Genomic DNA, 22,053 nt, shown 5'->3' with positions numbered 1-22,053 from the left:
TTATAGCACTCTCTCACACCAATGAATCGTTATAATATGTAAAATAATAATTTGAGATTATTATGCTTTTGTAAGATGTGTATTTTGTTCTCTGCACTAATCTTTAGTCAAAATAGAAGTACTACATATGTTACAGTGTAAGTGTTCACTCCGGTTCCTTCATGAACATATTTACTAGTTCATACGCAAACCATTGGCTTTAGTTTGTGCTACTATTGGTTTTGGTTTAAGTGTTACTACCTTCAAATAGACTCACCAGGTGTCGCATGAGACTTTTAGCTGTCAAAACCTTTGCAATGTCAAAACGTCAAGTAATTAATAGAGAAATCGTATGGAAACTACATTACAACGTTGCTGTGATTCCCGTTTTCGCTAATATTAAAAATATTGCAACCCAGGGTAAGCATATGTACATGCATAGAGGGGGTCTACAATTAATTAATTCGAAAAATATTTTCCATTCTCCTAGGAGTACACGTAAAGGAAAGAGATGGATACTATGTATAACGAGAAAAATACTACGTGTAGTATTTAATATACTCTTCGCACGCATGTCGCGAGCTCAAATCGGTTATTTATCTCTTCTACTATTCTGCGATCCTGATACATTCACAACGAATTTCGAATGTTGAATGCCACAACGAATTTCGAATGTTGAATGCGTAGTTTAAATACTACACGTAGTATTTTTCTCGTTATTAAGGAAATAGATGGATACGATAACGAGAAAAATACTACGTGTAGTATTTAAACTACGCATTCAACATTCGAAATTCGTTGTGAATGTATCCGGATCGCAGAATATACTCTTCGCACGCATGTCGCGAGCTCAAATCGCTTATTTATCTCTTCTACTATTCACATTAGACTTGTGTGATATGTAATGTGCAATTTGTTCTTTTGTGTACACTATAACTGGCCAGATTGGTTCGCGTATGAACAAACTAAATAGTACATATGTTCATAAACGAACGAAATGTGTACTCTACCCAAAAATGCAGACAATATTTTGGTGCGATATACTGGTTTATTTGGTGTGAAATTGTGATCAAAACTGTTATTGTTACCAATATTCATTATGTATGTAAATATTAGTGAAAGTAAAATAAAATGAGTACAAATTGTTCAAATATTTTTAATATAAAAATTATTTTATTTATAAATAATAGACACGTAATTGCAAAATTAAAACGAAATTCACTTCTAAGTAAGGGACATTACCAATAAATAACATAAAATATTTTATTTATGCATATACGCATTTTTTTACAAAATTTTATTGTAATCATTTATTTAAATTTAAACAATAAATTACACACAGTTATTTTTCTTACATTATGCCCAATATTTTGCTATACCCAAAATACAATAATTCTATACAAGTTGCTGAGTTACACGTTGGGCGTAATATATTTTGCAATTATGTTATTTTTACATATTTTCTTAAATGTTTTTGTTTGGGATTCTGTGATTAACTGAAATCGTTATTTATATATGGGATGAAAACTCTTTGGTATAATGCAATGTGATCATGAAAAATTAGATTGGGTCACTTCTCGATACAAATAATAATAGTAATAATAACAATAGTAATAATTCATCGATTGACAAGTTTTAAATTTGGGAGATGCATATCGAAAACGATGTACTATTACTATTCCTGGCATAAATAAAATGAAAATCATTCAGTCTTTGGTTCAACAACAATCTATAATTAGGCTACTCTCATATTGATCTCACGTATGAGACATTTTAAATAGAATCGTTAAAATAAATAGTAGTGAAGTTTGATTTAAATGCATTTCGTTCTACATAAAGATAGAGCAAGATTGAAACAAAAATACAAAACAGAACATATGACATTGATTGAAATAAATAATAATATAATAGTTTGGAGATACATAGGCAAAATTAGTGCCATTATTTCACAAATTCTAATAATATTTCAAATCCAGAAACACAACATAACGTGTAATAATAGATTAGAGTGATATAATAACTCACAAATGAGAAAAACATTAAATACTTTATATTAGCCTGAGGCTTTCGCCATGACAGATAGATTGTAAACATGTGCAAATGGTTGCTTGAGTTTATTGTTCCAAATGAACACATCTGAAGGGACCAAAATACCTTAATTTATTACTTCATTTTAACTGTCATTGTGATGGCCTGAATTAGCTAAGTTTCTCCCATTGCAATGGAAACTCTATGGCATTGTAAGGAAAGAGTTAAATATGAATATGGCATAAAATGTGGGAAAATTATGAAATTCTATAAATGTGAGGTGCTAAATATAAATTAACAATCCTAATAATTAATTGTGACTATGTTTTTCTTTGATGTTATGCATTCATTATATACAATATATATAATAATAATTATACTAGCTCACTCTTTGTTGAAATAATAACAATACACAGACGGGGAGGGGAACGATAAACGAAGACACGATAACATAAATTGTAATATTATTAAAGTATGTTAAAAAAAATAATAATCATAATGTGTACATAATTAATGTACAATTTCGTTCGCAATTTCGATGAGACTTGGGGAGGTGTGATTTTTTGTTCGATATTTTTTTAATGTGTATATTATTTATATTGCCTTTGACATGCTTTTTATAATATAATATAATACATTTTTAATAAATTAAAAATTATAATAATAATGATAATAATCACATTTACACATGGACAATAAAAAAAAATATAATGACAATTCATTACTTATATAATAATAAATATAAGCACATTGTAATAATAAATTCATTTCATATTGAAAGATATATTCAAAAGTCGACACAATTCAACCTTCATGCCGTTGCTTTTAAATACATCTCTCGGAATGTTTATTTTTTTTTAAATTATATTCTTTTATCATTTTTTTTACAGTCTTTGAACGTTTTCCCTTTTTGTGGAATATATAAGTTTAAAGGGTTGCGATATTTCACTATTTTGGCAATAGCCTTGTGACTCGTTTTGTTCACTGAAAACATTTATGCTACTTATTTAGTTATTATGAATATATAATATATATACATATATATGTATATAAATATATACAAACATATGAGGAACTTTAGTGCAACTTACAAATAACGAGTATAAACGAATCAAATATACAAAAAAAAAAAATCACTAACAATATTTATAACATATAAAAACTTGTTTTATATTTCAATAATTACAAATTGTACAAGATGGTAAAAGCTCATGTACTATTAGGATTACCGACTCACATGTAAATGATATAACAAGTGTTGTTATTAAAAAACGGTTTAAATCTGTCATAATTGATACTATGCAAAAATTATAGTATGTACACATTTTAATGATTTCAGTATGATTTTTTACTGACATGTTTGAATGTTAAGATTTTAACTGCTTTGGGAGAGAGTCGGCAATTCCTTCTACAACTTTGGCGTACGGATCAGAGCATTCACTCAACTATTTTTTTAAATACAAAGTAAACAAACAATTATAATAATGATTAATAAATTTTAGTACAATTAATACATCATTATGACGAATACAAATTTCAAATTGAATTATATAATTTAATGCATTGTTATTATTTATTAACTCGGTTAATCTTCATCTCGGAATCCGTAGAGTTGTGTACCAGTGTAGAGTTGAGTGTTGCTGAACATCACATTATCGTTAATAATTTACATTATAATTAGAAGCGCCGGCTTCTTTCCCTAGGAAAGACCTTCGCCATTGTAAAAACCGTACTCTTGGAGAGCTTGGGGCTCCCGCAGAGCTTCGTCCGGCGGCTGCATTACGGGCGTCGGCACGCCGTCAGCGTTCATCAAATTGAATAATATGGCAAATAGAGTGCATGCAGCGTAAACGCCAAGCGCTGCCCACCACAGCAGCCGCTCGTGCAGTCTTTGTTCAAAGTTTTTGAGCACTAAAAGTCCTATAGTAAGACCGGCTAGAGCGCCGGTGAGGTGAGCGACGTACGACACCGGTGGACCGGCGCAACCTTCAGCCGCATACCTCGAATATATCGCAAAGCCGACATCGCACGATGCTGAAAATACCAAATACACAGTCAAAATCATGTAAAACTGATGCTATATTAGTTGATGTAAGATGAATAGTTACCGAACACAAAGACGGCCAGCAGTCTGACGGCGCCCCACTGCATCGTGTGATAGTTGAGGAGGACGTTGCTGAGGTGGGCTGCCAAAAGAGCGTAGACTCCACCTGAAGCACCGGCTAGGCATACTGTAGGATCACAGACGCTGGTGCCGAGGGATCCAGCAGCGACGCCGGCGAGGTATACGGCAGCTGCTCGAGTACCTCCGTGCACCATCTCCAACGGTAGCCCGACTGCCGTTTGCACCGATAAATTAAAACCTAAATGTAACCATCTGAAAAGATAGAAATATACATATTGTTAGGTCACAGTTACTTGAGTACATTTCAAATATAAATATGCAGTGATTTTGATCAAAAATTACTTTTATCATTACTACATTGCTCAATATCAAAATCATAACTGCAGAGGTTTACAACTAATTTCAAGGAAAATATCGGGTAGAGAGTGAATGTTTTGGTTTTTCATTATATATAATATATGTAGCCAGCAGCATAGCTCGGTCGTTAAGCTTCTGCGTTCTGAGGCACCGGGTTCGATCCCTGGCCCCGGGCCTCGAATGAAAATGAATTTTTCTGAGTATGCTGTTGGTCAGACCTGGATTTGTGACTCCAGGTTGATCGTTTCCTATCAGAGTTTGCCAATATTTTCTCTGATTTCATTGTTGAAACGGTTACCGGAAAAAAAATTGGCTAAATATCCTTCCTACCTACTATGTCACCACTATTTGAAGTATGATTAATGTACAATCAAATTTATGTACAATTCATAGATGTCTCGTAATTCAACGACTTGTAATAAAAATGCTGCATTTGTAATTGTAATTGTAATTTGTAATTGGCCAGGAAGGCGCATTGGGATTTTCCTGTAAGGCCTTCCTGGTATATATGTAAAAATAAAATAAATAAATAAATGTATATTTGCTACGATAAATCTGAATCCCCCAGTGAAATTATATTTCCACAAGTAAAAGTGTATACTTCGCCAACTAAGTCAGTGAAAGTATATCACACAGATCAGGACATTGACAAACATGTTATCAACTTGGATGCTAGATCGTAACAACACCAATTGGAAGAAATGACTGAGGACTGTCCAATTTAAGGAAAATAGGGTATTCTATTCAGGAATCAAACGGTCATCATATGCAGTTGTATTTGGACAAACTGAAAAAGTTGGCCTAACATCAAATTTGCTTTTTGATTTAATTAAATATTCATACCTTGAAGAAGATATTAAAAAACTTTGGAGGTAGAAGAATAAGACAACATTAATATCAGAAGTATTAGAAGTAACTGTAAAGTATTCGGAATATGAAAGCTCGTAAGTGCCAGTGAAAGTATACTTTCACATATAGTATGAAATCACTGTTATATATCCACAAAAACAGATATCAGTAATAATAAAGTGTAATCCATCATTCTCAGATTGATAAGTGCATATCAATGAAACAAAATATTGCTCTTGTAAGTTGGTTCCTTTTTGCATTATATTTTAAGACTTGAATATAAATAAAATTTACATATTAACTTTGATCATAGCAGAAAAACGCTACAAAAAAAAAGAAATATGCTACAACGAAAAACAAATTTAATGAAAAAGGCAAGAAAATAATAAATTAATTAAAATTATAAAATAATAAATTCATCCATGAAAATTGAGGTCATAGAGTATTATGATGTTGGAAGTTTATTTATGGCTGTCCATATACTTTGCACTACTAAATAAAGGCAATTCAATATTGAATTTATTAACCATGGTAGTATTGTAAATCGCACACTATCACTTTGATCGAATCTAGAATTTTAGGGTTTTTTGACACCGAATGGCCCAAACTTACACGTGTCGAGTGTGACAAGTGAAAATCAACGTTAAATGTAAGCGCAATATTAAAGGGGTGAACTTTGACACAATATTACAGTAAGCCACGATCAAACCACTTTCATAGGGGAGTTTTATGACCTTAGGACATATTATTTCGACGTATATTTCGAGTGGAATTAATGTACTTTCCTATGGATTTAGTCACATTGATTAATTTTATAATAGTTTAGAGCCGATAAGCTGGCGATAAACAGATTTGGAAATTGGTATAGAGGCGTTAATTCATATAGAGTTATAGTTATTTTTAATGTTATACTGGTAAATTTTTACTTATAGTTAAATGGAGCACACAGACGAAGTGATTTGTCTGTCGTAGAGACAAACCTTGTATGTACATACATATGTAGTTAGTGATTTTACTATGGAATAATTACAGTCGTTGGCCGTGCCAAGGTCTTTGGCCACTTGGGTTTATAAATTAAGAACCGTGTAACTATATTGAGTACCTCTTATACCCTTGATGGTGCTTCTGTTTATTACTAACTAATAACTGTGCATTTATTTTAATACTAATTGGCCAACAACCATCGCATATCCAAAGATTGTAGTATTTTTCCTTATTAATTTTGTGATTTTTTTCATCAACTGTTGGGTTTAAAAAAATATATTATTTTCATTTCGTTTAATTTTCATAAACGATTTGCATTTCAAAAGTCCGCTTATGATTAGACTTGGGCTAGGGATCGCAGCAGAGGGTTTTGCCATTGTTAAATTGGTAGAAATTTTTTGCCCTCTTGCTTTAAACACTATTGGAACGGTGTATTATTATTTGGAATTTCCCCGATGACCATCCGATGTCTAGTCACAATTAAGGGACGAATTATTACAATTACAATTACAATAACAATTACTGTTAAAAATAGCCATACAAGAGCATAGATCAGTGGTTAGCGTGCAATGCTTTCAACTCAGTAGTTACGGATTCAATCCCTAGCGCAGTACTACCAGCCAAACCTTGGATATGCGACTCCAGGTAGTTTGACAATTTATCTGATTTCATTGAAATGGTCCCAACAAATTGGCAATATTGTCCTATTTCACGTAAAATAAGAGTTTTCAGCATCTCGAATTTGCTGATTTATAAAATGCTTTTCAAATTTATCCATAGATGTCTCTATCGCGCTCTGTAAAATTGTTTATAAATGTTTTTAATTGGCCAGGAAGGCGCATTGGGGTTTACCCGTTAAGTCTTCCTGGTATATACATATGCAGTGGCGGACTGGCCATACAAGCGTACATGCCCGATGGCATGTGGGCCCCACTATCCGTTAGAAAATATGGGCCCTCAGTAAAATTAAATAACTTTTTAACTATTTCACGTGTGTAAAAATTTATAGGATATTGCACTTTGGGACCTAGAGTTTGGGTATTTCAACAAAACAAATTTCTTACGATATACACAAACAACTAATACCTGCTTTAACAGCCCAAGGATCGGTTAACTTTTTTTATTAGGCTCGAAATGTAAGTTTCAACATTTGCGTGGGCCCTTTTACCGGGCCCATTTCCAACCTCAAGGTTATGTAATATTTCCAACCTATGTAACAACTACCTAATGAAATAAAAATGGGAATAAACAAATTTCCGTGAATAATATAAACTGAATTGCTTAAAACAATTTTGATAGGACGATTCATCATCAACCAGCGATTTAAATTTACTTCATACATACTTTCAAAATAATATTTGATTATACTTCGACGATATAGTAAGATTTAAATACACAATTTTAAACAGTTTCCGAATATAAAATCTATTCCTAATCTAGACACATCCATGTATATAGAAACATAGGATAGGGGCCCCTCCCCAAAATCTTGATTTTCGATTAACATTAATTGAAAATATTATGCATTTTTTGTTTTCAGGGACGTAATTTGGGGGGGGCACTCGCCCCCCTAAATTAAGGAATAGGCGAATTTAGAAAATATTATGAATTTAATGATTAATGAGATACTATGGATCTATGAATGCTGCGTTTATTTCTTATATTATGTTACTTTTGTGTAACTAATAAAATAATCGCTGCTATGTGCTTTGAAAAAAAAAAGATTTTATTATTTTGAAGCAAATATATTTTGGTTTTTAAGTGGTATGCCTTGGGTAACATTCTTGGAAATTGTTCGTCCCATTGAGCGAATCGTTAGAAAGTTCGCCTTTACTTTATTTTGTCTCAAAAACAGATGTGTATCGTTTATTTTTCCGAAAGTTTGTAAATTTTTTGATATAGTGATACATTTTGATGGTCGACTTTTGTTAACCATTTTGCGACCATGTGAAAATTTTTGGAAAAAAATTTTCGCCTGCGGCGCTTTTTTGGCTTTTTACATAAGATATTTTTATATATATTTTTTCAAAAATAAGCTTATTTTTTTCATATTGTATATTTTCCATTTTTATTCCGATATAAAAAAGATTTTTTGAAAAAAAATTCAATTTGACCAATCTTTGCCTGCCCCCCCCCCCCAAGAAAAAGCTGAAATGACGTCCCTGATTGTTTTCTACCGAAAGTAAAAGCCGCTTTTATGCCGCATTCTTTTATGATGCATTCTATTTACCTAGGACAAGGATTAAAGCGAAATATACAATGTAATTTATGGATCTATTTTGCTTTTGCCATTTTTCTTGTACCTAAATTTGTTTATTCCCATTTTTGAAAATTTTATTTATTTTTTGCCCTTGATTTTTAGCGTGATGGAAAGAAGAAAATTTTGTTATATGGGGGGGGGACAAATATTTTTAACCCTGGGTGGGGCCCCCTTTGACTCCTGGCATGCACTGATTTCAGTCCCAGTCCGCCACTGTACATATGTATGTATGTATAAAAATAAAAATTAACTAACGCCAAAAAAACATAGTACCCTAAAGACCATCCGCCCTCTACCAATGACTTACCGACCATCGAATTTATTATTACTTTTACTTTTCGAACATATGTACATAGAAGTACATACATAGTCAGGAAGCGCGAGCGTCAGAGCGAGACAGACGAATACGAGCGCGAAAATAAACTTTAAAAACCAATTAATAGTCGTATACATATACTCATATAGATATATGTCGGATTTAAGAATTTGGGAAGAGCACACGCACTAACCAGATTATTGAGGAAGCGCCGAACATTCCGCATCGTCGAAAGAAATTGAGCGGGGAAATAAAGCGGCGGATGTTGAGACACAAATCACGACATGCCATTGCACTTTACACATTTATGTACACATAAACATATACACACATACGGTTTCGATTGATATTTTAAGACTTACCCTGCATGTAGGAACATATACGTGAAGAACCTCCATATTTCGGCCTTCTTATCCGGTCTATATATGAAGATCGAGTCTATGGGAACTGGACCAGCTAGTGCGGCATGGCCATTCGTCACCGTATAATAAGCGAAGAACCCCAACTGTGAACAAAATACATTCAAAATTTTAAATAGGTATAAATATAAAAGTCAACGGTATTTGACACGGCTGATCATACATATGTAGATTACATAAATCCTGATAAAATTGATCGTTTTGAATATTATGTTACTTATTAATTACCAGTGACTACATACATATGTAGAAGCCTTCCATTTTTAGATCCATAATATTTAAGGCTTTTACGACAGGAAGTCTTTTTCAATAGAATAATTTTTACTGCAATCTTCTCAGTTTATTTATTTATTTCAGTTTATTGATCCATTAGTATCAGTGGCAGTCGTGAAAAACTCCCTCTTATCGCACAGCCTCACTTCCGTGTGCGCGAGCAGGATTCAAGGAGACTCGGTATGACGTCACCTAGTCGTCTCGTATTCTGTTCGCGCACATGTAAGTAAGGTTGTGCGATAAAAACACGGCGATCTTTCTACGGCACCCCACTGATTAGTGCGATTACACGAAAAGAGAGATACATACAGAGCTGAGGGAGAAAATTTTCCATATAATTTTCTTAATGCTTAGACTGGTTATAAATTACAGCCAACCTTCAACCTTAGCCGTTATATTTGAAAGTGGCAAAAGTTCACTTTTCTTCATTTCGAGAAATATTTCGCAAAACATCAAATATAATGCTTCATGTTTAACAATATTTAAAAATACTGGTAGCCTGTAATACGTTTATTCTGCTTTTCCAAGATATTGGACACGTACAATTAAAAAAGTGATAACAATTTGTGAATTAAGTCAAACAGAAATAGTGTTTTTGGAATTGAAAATTGGACTTTTACCATTTTCAAATATAACGGCCCATATAACGCATTAGATCCGTTCCGCAAGAAAATGAAAAATAAAAAGTAAGAAAGAAAAAGAAAAACATTGAAATTGTAAGAAAATACGGTACATATGCCTAAATATGCCTTACTTTATTTTTGAATTATATTTTCTTTTATTACCCCTTTTTACCCTGGAGGGTTGACTGTTGCTACATCATCAGGTGCAGACATAATTTATTATTATACAAAGCTAAATTTACTATATATAATACCAAACTTAAATATAATCGCTATAAGAATTTGGAAAAATATATATATTTCATTAGAAAAAGATCTTGTCAAAGAAAGTCTTGGTACTAATTACGTGAGTAAAATATTTTCACGCCTTAATATAAATATGTAGAAATCAAAATTGGCTGATTATTTGTAGGAGAAGAATGTGATGAATTCTTAATGATGCACTTGGATTTACATAGACCAAACAGCGTTTATTGCATATACATATTTTTGTATCAGGCCCGTCAAAGAGAAGTGCCTCATACAAAGTCAGCTAGTTCTCAAACACTACTTATGTATACACGCTCTGCACTATGCACTATGCACGCTCACTAACCACACAATCAACGCGTTCAAAAGTGTTTCCTAAGATTTATATGTATGTATATATAATAGATCAAAATATGTGAATGAAAAATATGAATTTTTCATAAATATAAATATGAAGTATTCTCACAATTCATCAAACGAATGTCCTTTCTGAATTTAAACTTGGAAATGAGCAGTAAAAACGTTTGCCATGATGAAACAGCACAAAATTAAGTATAGTATATATACATACATACATAATAAAAGTCCACCTCAGAGTTAACCAGTTTTGCATTGATAAGGGGTTGAATAATAGTAAAAATAATTTAAGACCTGCACTGCTCAATTTGCATTACTTACAAAGTGCGCCAACACGCGATATGCCAAGTTGCACCGAGCTATTTATAAATAGGCATACAGATTAGTTAGTTATAGATAGCACTTCGGAATATGTGCAAACTCTATAAATTTAAGCGGTCAAGAGTTTCGGCGTGTCGGCTCCAAAAGCTGCCTAATTAATATCGTGTGCTTATCTGTCGTCGAGATGGGCTATTTAGATAGTGGCGTTAGTGTAGCCGTTCACGCGATCCAGTAGGTTAGCGTCTGTCTACCTGTCCTGCACGCCGTTCATCTCGTGACTTGCAATAAATCAATTGCAATGAAAGATACGCTTTATGGACCAATTCGTTTGATTGGATTACGTCTACATCCTACATTCGAATAAACCGTAGCCGAAGGGGCTCTGAGGTTCAGTGGTATCGTTGATTATACCTATATGTGAGAATCGTTTACATTGGTTTCGTATCTACCCTGCTGTAAATTGATTTAAGTAGTTCTTGCTAAGTACTGACAGATATTATGACATAATAAACATTTTACGATAAGACATCTTGCAAAAGTTTTGTTTTAATACAATAAAATACGTTTCAACTAGAAATATACATATCTATATATGTAGTCATATATTTCTATACCTTTTCATTATAATTGATAACCTAAAATATATTTGTATTCCAGTTCGTGCGAAATTTTATACAAATTAAAATTCATTTATTTAGCATAGACCGGCAACAAAAATACAAAAAATATTCTTTAGTACATTCATATGAATGTTCCGTGATATACCAGCTATTAACCAGCAACATGGACTAGTGGTTAGCATGTCTTGCTATGGCCAGTGTGGTTGTGAGTTCGAGTCACACTAGTTGCTGCTGGCCAGACCTTGATTTGTAACCAGGTTGGTCGTTTCTAATTAGAGTTTGACAATTTTTCTGATTTTTATTGAAACGATTCCTGCAAAATTGCCTGTCCCTCCCTATTTCTCTCGCAAAATCTTGAGCTATTGTGTTATATATCAGGTTTCTCTCAATATATGTCTCTGTAGATGTTTATTGTATATAAATTCGTATTGTTACATGAAAATATTATTGATCGTATTGTATATGATGTTTGCAATGTCTGACCATATGTTTTATGTAATAATTACGTATTAAATATATATGTATATAATTTCTCGAGTCTTAATCTGTTTAGCACACTCATCGCTTTTTATCAATCTGTTAGGCGAGTGTGCATGATTAATTGATGTAATAAATAAAATAAATATTTATGTGGCGTAATAAATATTTACAGCAGTAACCGACACAATCTATTCATATTATACAGCAGTACATGTCACGAAAACGCATCAAGCAAAACCGGTTTCCTTTGACCACTGTTGAAATATGCACGTAAGATGTGATGCTCATTCTAACGAAAGTGTTTTCATGAATATTTGGAGACGTCATATTGTGATCGTATTGACTCGACGATACGACGCAAACAATATTGCACCATATCGTTGCGCTCTGTAATGTATATGTAAGCCGATTTGGCCTTGCACTCTTAGAACATACCAAGTATGAATGTGCCGAAAACGGACGGTGCTGTATAATATAAATAAAAGTAGTCTTTTCCGTGCAGTGATGTGCCAAGCTGTTGACGTGCAGTGTTGGATAATATAAATAGACTTTATACATAAAATGTGAGCATAATGTTGACTGGAATAGATTTTGATTTATACATAAATAAAACATTATATGAATCATTCGAAGATCTAATAAACAGTAATAAAAACTGACGCAATGGAATTACTTTTGAACATTTATTAAATTTTTTGACCAAAAAATATAAGCAGTTGATAAATTATTCAATAGAAAATGTACTATAAAAGCTATAAGATATTCAACTAATCCTCTACGTTAAGATTCAATTTTATGGGGCACGTGGTTGATAGCCGGCAGTAAGGGGTTGGTTAAGCTCGTAGGAAATGGGGTTGTGGGGACACGCAAACTTTCTTTACACACTAAAGCCAGGCCGCTTCGGTTCGATTAATAATTCAAGAGGTTCGTTAACCCCTTTGGCGAATCAACGCCCGTTCGACCGATACCTGAAAAAAAATCCACGGGCTATAAAATTTTAAACGTCGACATCGGTTAGTTAGAAAACATTTCGATATTCCGTGTCGAGATCGTTGCGATAGCGGTTCGGAAAATTAAGCGATTTCCACGAGACTTTTCCGACCGGTGTCGTAGTGTGCTGGCTTGGATGTGAGCTTCGCCACAATACATCAATCACTGTCTATCGTACTGAAAAAAATATATAAAACTGAGTTTCCACGGACCGGAACCGGAACATATTTACCGCGAGGAAATGTGCCAGCGTGTTCATAATTCTTGTCAGTTACGAATGGGTTCGAATCGATTCGTGAGCACGATTATAAACGAACGTGTGGATCGCATGATTAACATATTTTATTATAATTCGATATACGCAGTAAGAATCAGATAACGTTTGAGGCAAATAAATGCATTTACCTAAAAATGTTGACGTAAGAAAGCTAGAAATAAAAATATACATGTGTATGAATAAGACTGCTATGATATCGAAACTGTGAAGGGGAAAGAGGTAGGAGTATCGCATGCTAAACTCCATTTTGTATCAGATTTTTTTTCCATTGGCAGCCGAACACGTCGTATGTATATGTTAATAAGGATCTTACATAAATTTCAGTCGGGCATGATTATTATAATTCTTGAAAAAATATACCGAATAATTATATACACATTTTGAAGTTGAAAGGGGAACAAATCTTATCGTTTAAATACTATCAATAGAAAGAGAGAGAGTTGGCTGGAAAGATTAAACGCCCGCACGCTATATATGTACATAATGGTCCACATACAAAGTCTTACGGCCAAAAAATGTGACGTTTGATAGTTAAATTAAACAATTTCATTAATTGTTTATGATAATATAATCTTTACAATTAAGATTGCAGGATTTATATACACATTCGAGTGAAAGTTTTGTATAAAATTTAGCGCATCGATAGTTTGACAGTTACAAAATTTGGTCGTAAGACGTTCAATAGTGAGCGTGTATGGCGTGTGACTGCTTAATCTTTTCAGCCAGGTCTATTATATATGTTCGAACGTTTTATATTCCCCTTTGATAATATTATATTGGAACGATAATACCTCCTTCCCCGCTTCAATATTTAAAGTGTGTGATATTTAAATTTGGTAAAAAATCCCGTTCAACGGGGTTTACGATTGATGTGCGCCATTATATAAAATTAAATTACAGTGTAATAATCGTATCTGATGGCGATTAACGTTACTAATTCATGCTAAATATATATTTTTGCGATTACCGCTGGAAATTATCGCGCGATTCGATCGAATCAGTTCCGATTGAATTCGTTAGAATTACCCACTTGTTACGCGATCAAAAAATGTTTTAAATTCGCGCACAAATTGCGCGTAGCAAAATGTAAATACAAGTAACGAAAATAACGCAGATAAAATTTAAAATATAGAGGAAGGCCGTAATGGTCGCATAAAAATGGGAGGCAAGGGGTGTTTAGACAAATTGACGTCATGAAAATTCGATATGAAAGTATAAAAGCGCTTATAACGACATAAGCGAAGAAAATTATATTCCGAATGACTAACTCGAACAAGACGTTCGTGCTTATTTATTTTCATTTTTGCAAAGGGAAGTTGAAATTTGTACGTACGTTTAATTTTTTTTTTTTGCTTTCAGGTTTTGCAAAATTAGCATTTATGATTGCGTATATGATAGGGGCGTTTTGACACGAAACGCTTTATCGAATGAAAAAGAAGAGGGGCAGATGTCGAATGAGACTTAATAAATATAATAATAATCATTAAAGAGAATAAATAATTGAATATACATACATAGCCCTTTGAAAAATCGATACTATTGTTTTTATTATCATTTAATTGTAAATAAGTGATTCGGTTGTTATTAATTAATTTTAGTTCATTAATAAAAACAAAGTTACGTAAGTACAGTTCATTCAAATCAAATTCATATTATAGATTAAATTTATATACTTATTAGTTTATATTGAATCAGAGCCGTAAGCTAGTCGTAAGTTTCGCCCGGTGTAAATTTGCTATTTGTCCCCATCCCCTCTTATTTTTTTTTTCGCCATTTTCAAATACGGTCATTAAATAAAATATCAAAATTACCTTTTTATTATTTACTACGAGCAACAAATATGTAGATTCAAATTCTAAATAGTGAATTCAATTAAGAGGAGAATAATATAATATTCGTAAATAGGTAGACCGAATGACGTTCTCCTTGAAGCGCAATTGTAAAATTTCTGATAATAATCAACATTTCAAATATCATTAAAAATATCAAAAAATCAATCTTGCGTCCGGGGTCATTTGCAGCCACTCTTTGCCTTACATTGAATCATTTAAATAATTTAATTGATTGATAATTTAATCTAAATACCACTGAATTTGACCAATAGTTGGAAAAATATTTACCACCTAGCATATCCATATAAAAAAGGAGGCCTATATGTATGTATATATAACTAAAGGATTCAAATTATTTTAGTAAATGAGAAGAAAAACTAAATGAGAAGAATTTCGTAACATTGTAGCCTTATTTTTCCAATTAATTTTTTTATATTTTAGGCAAAAGAAAAACATGTTCGATACCATTAAATTTTTTATCACTGAAGTATGCTGCTATGTTGAAGTTTTATATAAGTCTATTGATTGAGGGTATTCTGGAATACAAAAGTAGTTGTAGTTTAATTATATATTTTTTTGGTTTAGAAACTTCATCTCTAGATACTTAAATGATTCACAGCGTTGATTTTAATTCCTAATTTGACAAAACGAAATCCCCATCAGGACAATGGTATGTCTTGTGTATATGTCCGTGAAACAACCGGATACAAAATGCACTTCATTAAGACGGAGTTATGTTTAACTAGGCGCATCCGCCGCATACGACAAAACATCAAATAACACAAGAAATCCCAAATACAAACGACAGTCCAGAAAAACGACCAGATTCGTCTCCAGAGAAAGTAATATAAAGATTCCAAAAACAAAAAACAAAAAAATAACAAACCACACGCGCGAAGAATAATTATAACTTTGACACATGGACAACCACGTCGAGATGACACAAGCCAAGATGACACTAATGCGGTAGCACTTCCTTCCTTAATATTGTTTACATGAAGTTTTGGCGCATCCGAAATAGACACCTAGGGTGGATTTAACACAATTATGCGACATTTTGCCATCGGTTTCCTTCCTTTCCGAATACAAATAATCATCAGGAAGCAGATGCTCGCACGGGGGGCAAAAACTCTAGGAGACAAATTGCGAGCAAAACATAATTGCGACGTCTAAATGCGTCCCAGTCTCCGCCCATTAGGAAAAAGATACCCTCGAGGGTAGGTATGGGTAGGGGTGTGATGATTTTTAAAAGTTCTGCTTACTTTGGTAATATGAATCGACGGGGAATTTCAACACCAGGTGCTAGTGTTGTGACACGTGTTATGGCAAAAACGATACCGATGAAAACTAATTGATAAATATATACATATGTATACATATATACTTTCATGTGAACGGAGTGAACATACATTCGATTGAATAATTGTTTAAAATAACAATAAATAATTAACAAATTTTATATGCGGTGACGTTTGCTATAAGTTTTCAGACCGGAAATGATTGTTTTCAGTTTTAGAGAAAATCTTCGAAGCTCTTAATAAATTGAAAACGGTTCTGTATAATATTTTAATTAATTTATATTATATCAAAATAGACCAAATTAAAAAAAAATATATACCTACTCTTGAATAAATGTTTAAATTACAAATATTATATCATATTACATATTAAATTAACGGTTTTTGATGTTTAAGTTCTTAGCTCTTCCTGTTGGGAAATCGGTTTGACCTAATTTTTAAATAGAAGCTTCGGTTAGAATTGAGAAACTTTACATTGATATAGGTCATTTGAATACTTAACAATAATTTAACTTGTCTATTTTTTAGTAAAGAATAACTAATAAAGAACTGGCTTAAACATCCACTTTTCTTCATTTCGAGAAATATCTCTCAAAATATTAAATATAATGTTTTGCGTTTAACAATATTCAAAAATATTGGTGGCCTGTAATAGGTTTATTTAGCTTTTCCGAGATTCTGGACATATCAAATTAAAATAAGTGATAACAATTTGTGAATTTAAGTCAAACAGAAATAGTGTGTACTACCGCCACTTAACGGATCATATGTATGTAAGAGCATATTTTGATACTTTAGAAACAAACATGTAATTTTAGCATTTATATATAAACTTATTATAACATGATTTAATATTGTATATCAACTTTTCTACAACCAAGCTACATACATATGTATATATGGTATAGCATTGGTTTATACATATGATAAAAAACTAAACTTTTCAGCACGAGCTACATATGTATATACGTACATATGTATGTTTGTATGCACTACGTATGTAAGAAAGAACACGTGTTATTACTTTGAAAATATTTTTGTTTCATTTTTTGTTCCGCTCTGACGACTACTCTCAACTTGGGGTGTGTGCAATATTTTTAAAATTACATTCTAAGAATTCTTTTTTGAAAGGGAGGAAGAGGGAGAGGGGGGGGGGTGATTCTTCAACTTTGAAGTGATATCGCATTACGTCCCCAAACGCTCGTAAAAAGTGCAATATTCTATTTACGAACGACGCCATTTCGGCATAAGAAATTTGGATACGGGAAAATTGTACGAAAACAATTCTTCGATAGCATAAAAAAAATATTTTGTGGTTGTATTGATAGAATAACGTACCAAAATATATATGTATAATATGTTTTAATATTCCCAATGATTGCTAATTCGTAATAACTGGATTGAAATAATGGTCTTGGATGATTAATAGATTTTATGGTGCTAATTTTTCATGAAACTGTCTCAATAATTAAGATAATTATGATAATTCGTACGATCTTATTATTTATCCCATATGTCTTCAAACATGGGAATCACCGTTAATGATCACTGTCAATACAAAAATAAAATATTACCAAAAACACTCAAGGTTTATAAAAGGACACGATGGTAAAAATTTTACGTAATGGAGTACGCCTAGCATTTTTTTACATTTGAAAAACTATTAAAAAAAACCCATGCCACGTACCCCTGTTTTTCTTTACTTTTAAGGCGCAGACATATTGAATCATACGGTACGGCATGCTAAGATTGACTCCAGCTGTCATGGGCATATCCTCATGACACTGTTATTTCGTACGATCTTATTATTTCTAGTAAATTTCTTTAAATATGAGAATCACCGTAATTGATCACTGTTCAAACCTGTCAACACAAGGATAAAACATAATCAAAAACACTCCAGGAGGTCAGTTTTGCCAAAGATCTAGAAGAAAAAAGATCTTGCCAAAGATGTAGAAGAAAAAAAACACGTGCCACGTTCCTCTCTGTGTGTCTTTACTTTTAGTCTCTCCACTATTAGATTACACAGGTCGGTATGTGTATATCATCTGATTAAGCAATAGTAGCTTTTCAGCAATGCAATATATCAATTTATTGTCTTCAAACAATTTTCTGTGCACTGCGAGAAACTCTACAACGCAATTAGCAGGGTTAATACACCCTTTCAACAGTATAGAAATTCGATAACGTGTCACACTTGACCGCAAAAATCGAACGGAAACACACAACAAAGGGTAGTAAAAATAAGAATCGACTTACAAAAATATTCATAAGGCTTCTCAGTGTTTTACTCATCGATAAGCGCTTTTCAATTATGGTAGGTTGTGAAACTGGAAGTTCATAGAACGTCCGACCGGGAAACCTTATGGACTTCCGTCATTTTCATACATACATAAATGCTTGTGGTCAGATCTGATTACTCGCATATTGAGTTACTGAAGAGTTGCAGACGCATTGCCAGTGGTGAGTGTTATGTAGAGAAATGGCGCCGGAAATAGAAGTGAGGAACCGCCATCAATGGCTAGACGTAAACAAGTCGAAGGATGAGTGGAGATAGAAGGAAGAGAAGAAGGAGAGAGAAGGTACTCCCTCTTCGTAAGCCATTCACATAAATAAATAAAAGGTGAAACGAGCAACAACAAAACAAAACGACTGATGTGTTAATAGAAATGGAGCGTAGTTTATGAAAGTGTAAAAATAATTGAAGGATAGTCTTAGTTCTTCACGCCTTATCTATGCATGTCTACATACATATACATATCATCATCATCATCATTTACAGCCATTCGCCATCCACTGCTGGATGAAGGCCTCTCCAACACGCTTCCACTCGTCTCTGTTTTGCGCAACACTCATCCATCTCATTCCGCACATTTTCCTAATTTCGTTCACCCATCTTCCTTGCGGTCTTCCTTTTACTCTTTTGCCTTCTCTCGGGTACCATTCAAGCACTTCTTTTGTCCACCTTTCGTCCATCCTCCTAGCTACGTGACCCGCCCATTGCCATTTCAATCTCTTCACTCTATCCACTATGTCCACTACCCTTGTCATATTTCTCACCCACGTGTTCCGCTTCCTGTCTTTCCTCGTTATGCCAAGCATACAGCGTTCCATACTTCTTTGAGTGCATTGGATTTTATTTTGCATCTTGGCGTTCAGTGTCCAAGTTTCACATCCATACGTCATCACTGGCAAAACGCATTGATCAAAGATCCTTTTCTTCAGGCAGAGTGGCATTTTTGATTTAAAAACAGCATTCATCCGTCCAAATGCACTCCACCCTAATTTCATACGTCTCTTTATCTCTTCATTTTTACTACCAGACATGTCAATTATTTGACCTAAATATAAATAATTATTTACTACTTCTACTGGTTTATCATCTAAGGGGATGCTATCAGGCATGCAATAACTATTGAACATTAGTTTAGTCTTATCTACGTTAATTTTTAATCCTACTTTTCTACTTTCCCTGTCCAGCTGTGTTAGTCTGATAAGTAGGTCAGCTGAATCACGAGCTACTAAAACTATATCGTCTGCGAACCGAAGGTGACTCAAAAAGCGACCATTGATGCTTACTCCGGCTGTATCCCAATCCAATTTCCTGAAAACTCCCTCAAGCACCGCATTGAATAACTTGGGCGAGATTGTATCTCCTTGTCTTACTCGTTTTCCTATGCTAAATCTATCTGTACCTGAAAAAATTTTAACCGAAGCTGTGGCATTCTTATATATTGCAGCTAACAGTCCCACATAGGGTTCCGGCACTCCCTGTGTTTTTAGAGCGTTAAGTACTGCATTATGACTAACTGTATCGAAGGCTTTCTCATAATCGACGAAACCTAGGCACAATGGCCGTTGATATTCGTTGGCGCGCTCGATTAGTTCGCCAACTACTTGGAGGTGGTCCATTGTGCTGAAATTTGCCCTAAACCCTGCCTGCTCTATAGGTTGGTTCTCGTCGAGGATATTCTTCAGCCTTTCTGTAATAACCTTCGTGAAGAGCTTGTAGACCGCTGAAAGTAGACTAATGGGTCGGTAGTTCTTGATATCGCTTTTGTCGCCTTTTTTGTGTATTAAAATGATAGTTGCGTTATTCCATCCTTCTGGTATAGTTTGGTTCTGGATGCATTTGCTGAAAAGCCTAGCTAAGATATTAATTAGGGGGGGGCCGCCACATTTTAGTAAGTCAATGGGAATATTATCTTCCCCTGGGGTTTTACCGTTCTTTGCAGTTTTTAGCGCGGCCTCTACTTCGCTAGGCAATACTGCAGGAACCCTTTGGCCGTGTGTCGATTCCAGAGCGGGGAATTGGCCGTTGTCGTTCTCGTATAGTTTTGCATAGAACGTGTAAACTCTGTCTATGATTTCTTCTCTATTCCTAATTATTACTCCGCTCTCTGATCTGATTGCGATCATTTGGTTTTTGCCTAAGAAAAGATCCTGTTTGCACTTTTTCAGGCTACGGTTATTCTTAATGGTATTTTCTATTAGCTTGCTGTTAAAATCCCTGACATCCCTGACTATTCTCTTTTTAATTTCCTTATTTACTAGATTGTATTCTTGCTTATTATTATCCCTATCTAAATTCCTTTTATGCTTAATTAGGTTTTTTGTTTCCGCTGAAATTTTGCTTAATTTAATCTGTTTCCTGAATCCACCTAATTTCTTACCTGTTGAGGTTAGAACCGAACTAATTACAGTGTTCAATTCCTCGATGTCTGCTTCTGGGTTTAATTTCCCGTATCGATTTCCAAGTTCGAGTTCGAATTCCTTTTTCCTAGACCTTAGTTGAGCGAAATCTGGAGAGTTACTGCATCCTTTTATTAATTTCCTACGTTCGCAATTTATATTAATGGCCATCTTGGCACGGACTAATCTGTGATCGCTACCTATATCTACTTTACTTAAAACACTAACGTCTTTAACGGAGTGCAGGGCATTTGTTAGGATGAAATCGATCTCGTTTCTGTCTCCTTTAGGACTCTCCCAAGTCCACTTATTGTTGGTGTTTTTCCTGAAAAATGAATTAGTGATAAAGAGCCTGTTGTGTTCTGCGAATTCTATGAGGCGATCGCCTCTGTCGTTTCTTTGGCCGGTACCAAAATTGCCTACTGCTCTTTCAGTATTTGCCTTTTGTCCTATTTTTGCGTTAAAGTCGCCCATGATTATTTTAAAGTGGTGACGGCTATTATCGTATGCGTCCTGTATTTTTTCGTAGAAGTCTTCTATTTCCTCGTCTGGGTGGCTAGATGTGGGGGCGTACACTTGGAAGATTTGACAAGTGTACCTGCTCGAGATTCTTAATACTATATAGCATATACGTTCCGATATGTCGCTTATTTCTATAATATTTCTTTCTATTCTCTTATTGATAAGAAACCCTACTCCTCCTATTCTACCATTTGGTAGCCCT

At 33.8% G+C, this 22,053-nt stretch overlaps 1 protein-coding gene across 1 annotated transcript in view; it reads right to left on the bottom strand.

Moving 5' to 3' along the window:
• Positions 1-3,159: 3,159 nt before the first annotated feature.
• The window catches only part of LOC143920756 (rhomboid-related protein 3-like), a 167,396-nt gene continuing 148,502 nt past the window's right edge, over positions 3,160-22,053 (bottom strand). The window contains exons 7-9 of the mRNA XM_077443696.1: positions 9,261-9,403; positions 4,116-4,384; positions 3,160-4,041 (exon numbers count right to left, since the gene is read on the bottom strand). Of these exons, the coding sequence (XP_077299822.1) occupies positions 3,707-4,041; positions 4,116-4,384; positions 9,261-9,403 (747 nt within the window). The 3' untranslated portion in view covers positions 3,160-3,706. The remainder of the gene's footprint in view (positions 4,042-4,115; positions 4,385-9,260; positions 9,404-22,053) is intronic.

Source organism: Arctopsyche grandis, chromosome 13, assembly GCF_051622035.1.
Source record: "Arctopsyche grandis isolate Sample6627 chromosome 13, ASM5162203v2, whole genome shotgun sequence".
NCBI classification, from domain to species: Eukaryota; Metazoa; Arthropoda; class Insecta; order Trichoptera; family Hydropsychidae; genus Arctopsyche; species Arctopsyche grandis.
Note: the sequence above shows the minus strand (reverse complement) of the source record. Positions and strands in the feature narration are given on the sequence as shown.